Raw genomic sequence first — 3,782 nt, forward strand, 5'->3', positions numbered from 1 at the left:
CCCGGTGCGCTCGTTTGGCTTCAGCGTCAAACTTCGCATTTCCTCACTAACAGAGGCGTGAGTTAAACTGACGTCAGAAAACCGTAGGCTGTCGTATTCCTGCACTCGGCACTGCATGCACCAGGTTTCACAGCATGTGAACGTTTTCCATTCACCGTTAGCTTTGTGTGGATCTCTAATTCCTATGGTGATTTTGTCAACTTGATAAAACTACTACTCGGCGGCAAGTTCTTAATTTAATTAAAATTTAATATTTTAAAGTAACTTTTAAAATATCTTTAGCCTCAAGGATCAGAAGAGGCCAAAGCGTTTGTAAATGCCTTCCTGAAGCGTAGTATGCCAAAAATGAAAGATGAAGCTATCCAGGATATACTAACTCGGAAAGCTGTAGTTCTTGAGCATTATTCCAAAAAAAAGACAAAGCAAAAGAGGAAGAAAACAAAAGGTTTTACTGCCAAGCAAAGGCGAGAAATGCGTCTTTTTGAAATCGAACCCGAACAGCAAAGGTAAGATCTTAACTATTTTCGTTGTGTAGTCAAAGTGGGAAGTACATCGAAAGTATGTACAAGCAGCAGCACGTACGTGTGGATGCTAACCCTTCAGCGTGTGAAGTCAGTCTGAGACTGTTTGTGGCATTTCACCATAAGAAAACAATTCTTCTTTCTATATAGTTGGAAAATTAATTTGTTTGTTAGTAGTTCTCTTTCCTTTTGTATAGCTAAGTGTAACAAGAAATTAAACCCAAATACAATCACCTCTGATTTCAGTTTTTAAAGTTAGACTGCCTGTGACCAGAGAGTCAAAATTCTGCATCAGGTTCCTCAAACTAATGCATGTTGAATAAAGGCCCTGCTGTTGCTAACGTCAAGTAAGTGGGGAGGTACAGGAGTAGAAATCTCTTCGGTCTTAGACATAGCCACATCCTCTAAAACACATCACCGTTTTGGGTTGATCGAGAGGAACGTATTTAGTTTGTACTTTTTTTGTAAAAGTAAACCTCTTGCTTGGAGTGGCTTATGAGAGCAGGTAATTATAAATGTTAGCCTTAACTCCATTGTAAATATGGATTACTTCCATAATCAAGCAATAGATTTTTTGATAGTGAACTTCTTGTATAATACTTCTTGTCTTTTTACTGCAGATACACCATCTTTCTACCACTACATGAACTCTGGAAACAGTATATCAGAGACCTATGTCATGGACTTAAACCAGATGCGTAAGTTGAGATATTTTAAAATTAATGTGGTTTTGATTTAGTAGGTATTTCCAGGTTTACTGAGTTACTGCTTCAAACATCATAGTTACTTGATAAGGATATGTACTATTTCTGTAAGCTTTGGATGCAATTTCAATAGTCACGGTCACATTTTGTAAACCTAACTTTCCATATAATTTTCTTTCCCTCTTCTCTGATCCCACCCTTTTCTTCAAGGCAACCACATATGGTTCAGGGCAAACTGCTAAAAGCTGATCTCCATGGAGCTATTGTTACAGGTATTCTGTTTGTTTTCTTTTACAAAATCATCTGAAGTTCAGTAGACACTCCTATATTTCAGGTGCTTATTTTTAAATTTCTTTTAGTACTCTTAACTCTGGAATCACATAGTTGAGATTGTATGTTGATGGATTCTTTCTCTACTTAGCAATGCTAATTACTTTTCAACTGCTTTTGAAAACCCTGGTGTTAGTTGCAAAGATTAACTGCAAATTTTACCAGCGATTACTGTAATTGCATTATTTCAGAATATTGCAAGCCAGTTTTTAAAATCATGAGGCAACTGTAGAAGAGCAAATAAACCGTGCCTGCATCTGAAACTTTCTAATACATAGATACTTCTGTTCTTTCAGTCACAAAATCAAAGTGCCCCTCTTATGTTGGGATAACAGGAATCATTCTACAGGAATTTAAGCATGTCTTCAAAATTATCACTAAAGAGGACAAATTAAAAGGTACAAGACAGGGTTGGTTTTTTTTCAGTGCTTTTCACAATTTGAATAATCAGAAGTTTCTTAAACACACTATTCATCCTACATGTCTGAGTACATTTTATATCAGTGCTTTTAGTTCTTTGCATAGAGTGGCAGAAATCAATGTCTTTAGTGACCATGTAACAGCCCAGTATCGTATCGAAAAAGTATCTCATTAGAAATGAGCAATTAAAAAAAAAAGCATTTCCAATGCACCCAACACAATTATGCACATGGCTCATTCATCTGATTCATGTTAGATGTTCTGTGCACTTACTGCATGCTCCTGAAGAGGACTAACTTTAGTAATTCAAGTTTAAACTTCAGAAGTTTTGCTTATTTTTCTTCTCTTGCTAAAGCATAAAAACCTTGAAATGTGGCACACCTCAAGTCTACATGTGAATAATACCCCCTGGTATGTCAGTATCTTTTCACAACTTTTGTTAATTTCTTTCCTTCTGCATTTTCAGTTGTTCCCAAACTTAACAACGTATTTAGCTTGGAGATTGATGGATTCATTTCCTACATCTATGGAAGCAAGTTCCAGCTTAGAGCAAGCGAGCGATCTGCAAAAAAGTTCAAGTTGAAAGGAACTATTGACCTATGATTTTATGGAAAATCAGAAGTATTAATAGAAATGTCTGTTGCTTTCCTGCAGTTTAAAGACCAGGTTTTCTGGCAGGTTAAATAGCTATGTCAAATTTTTCTAAAGGGTTTCTTCTTACTGAAGAATGACTAGTATCTGTTGTCTTTTAAGCAGTCTCTCAGACTGTTGGAGTTTGTATCTGTTTTGTTATTTGTATATAACGTTCTGGCTTTTATTAAACTTACATGATCAGTATTGATTACCTGACTTCTGTTTCAATTTATAATCATGAATTTGCACAATGAAAATTTTACCATGTAATTCTGCAATAAATGTTATTGTTGCCTTCCGTATAAATTGGGCTCCATCTGTCTATTATAAGCTTATAATGAGACTGTAGGTGATGACAACTGCTCTTCTATAATCATTGTTCCTGGGCCAACATCAACATCTTTGCCTGGTGCAAGTATATGCAAGTAAGTTGTTTCAACTGATAGGCTTTACCTTGAATATCTCCTTCCCTGTGGTTAATATTGTTACAGATAACGTCTATGAGTGAAAATATAAACATAATAAACATGTAATGCAGCCCTGCAAGCTGTTTGCTTACCAGGTGCTTACTAATAACATAGTACTTTAAGGTTAAATCAGATACGTCTATATTAGTAAATATATATTGTCATGCCAGAGTGCAGGGAACACAACACATCACATAAGAAGGAAGCACTTGAAGTTAGAAATTCAAAGATGGAAATTGAATCTTGTACTTCAATTACCCACAAAATTGCTTTATGAATATTTAACCTCTATTCACAGAGCTTTACTCTAGCCTACTTTTATATATATGTAAGACATGGTGTCTATGTTATACATTTAAAAAAATACCTTTATTCTTATTAAGGTATACATGTTACGTACACAATTTTTAAAAAGGCTAGCGTGGATGGCACTTGTTATATCACTTGTTTGTGAGCATAGCATCACTGGAACACAAGAAGTCAGTTAGTTTCAAAATATAAGTCTTCTAAACTCACCAACCACCCTTAATACAGCACCACTTGTTGAAGAAGCTTCTAGTGTTTAACTTTTTATAAATACTTGCTTTTGCAGCAGTCTGCAACAGTGGTTGTATTGGAGACCCCATACTTGCATCAGTGGAGACTTGTTCAGCTTTGAGTGTGTGTGCTTCATGTATCCTCAGCCCCCACCACCCCCTTTCCCCCCC

At 35.9% G+C, this 3,782-nt stretch overlaps 1 protein-coding gene across 1 annotated transcript; it reads left to right on the forward strand.

Annotated features, from left to right (window-relative positions):
* The first annotated feature begins 286 nt into the window (after window positions 1-286).
* Window positions 287-2,768, forward strand: POP4 (processing of precursor 4, ribonuclease P/MRP subunit (S. cerevisiae)). Its single transcript, XM_009580777.1, has 5 exons — window positions 287-506; window positions 1,142-1,219; window positions 1,436-1,497; window positions 1,852-1,953; window positions 2,442-2,768. The coding sequence occupies exons 1-5, from the start codon at window positions 337-339 to the stop codon at window positions 2,576-2,578; spliced, it is 549 nt and encodes a 182-aa protein (XP_009579072.1). The 5' UTR covers window positions 287-336; the 3' UTR covers window positions 2,579-2,768.
* The last annotated feature ends 1,014 nt before the right edge of the window (window positions 2,769-3,782 follow it).

The sequence above is a fragment of the Fulmarus glacialis genome, unplaced genomic scaffold (assembly GCF_000690835.1).
Source record: "Fulmarus glacialis isolate BGI_N327 unplaced genomic scaffold, ASM69083v1 Scaffold29856, whole genome shotgun sequence".
Lineage (NCBI taxonomy): Eukaryota > Metazoa > Chordata > Aves > Procellariiformes > Procellariidae > Fulmarus > Fulmarus glacialis.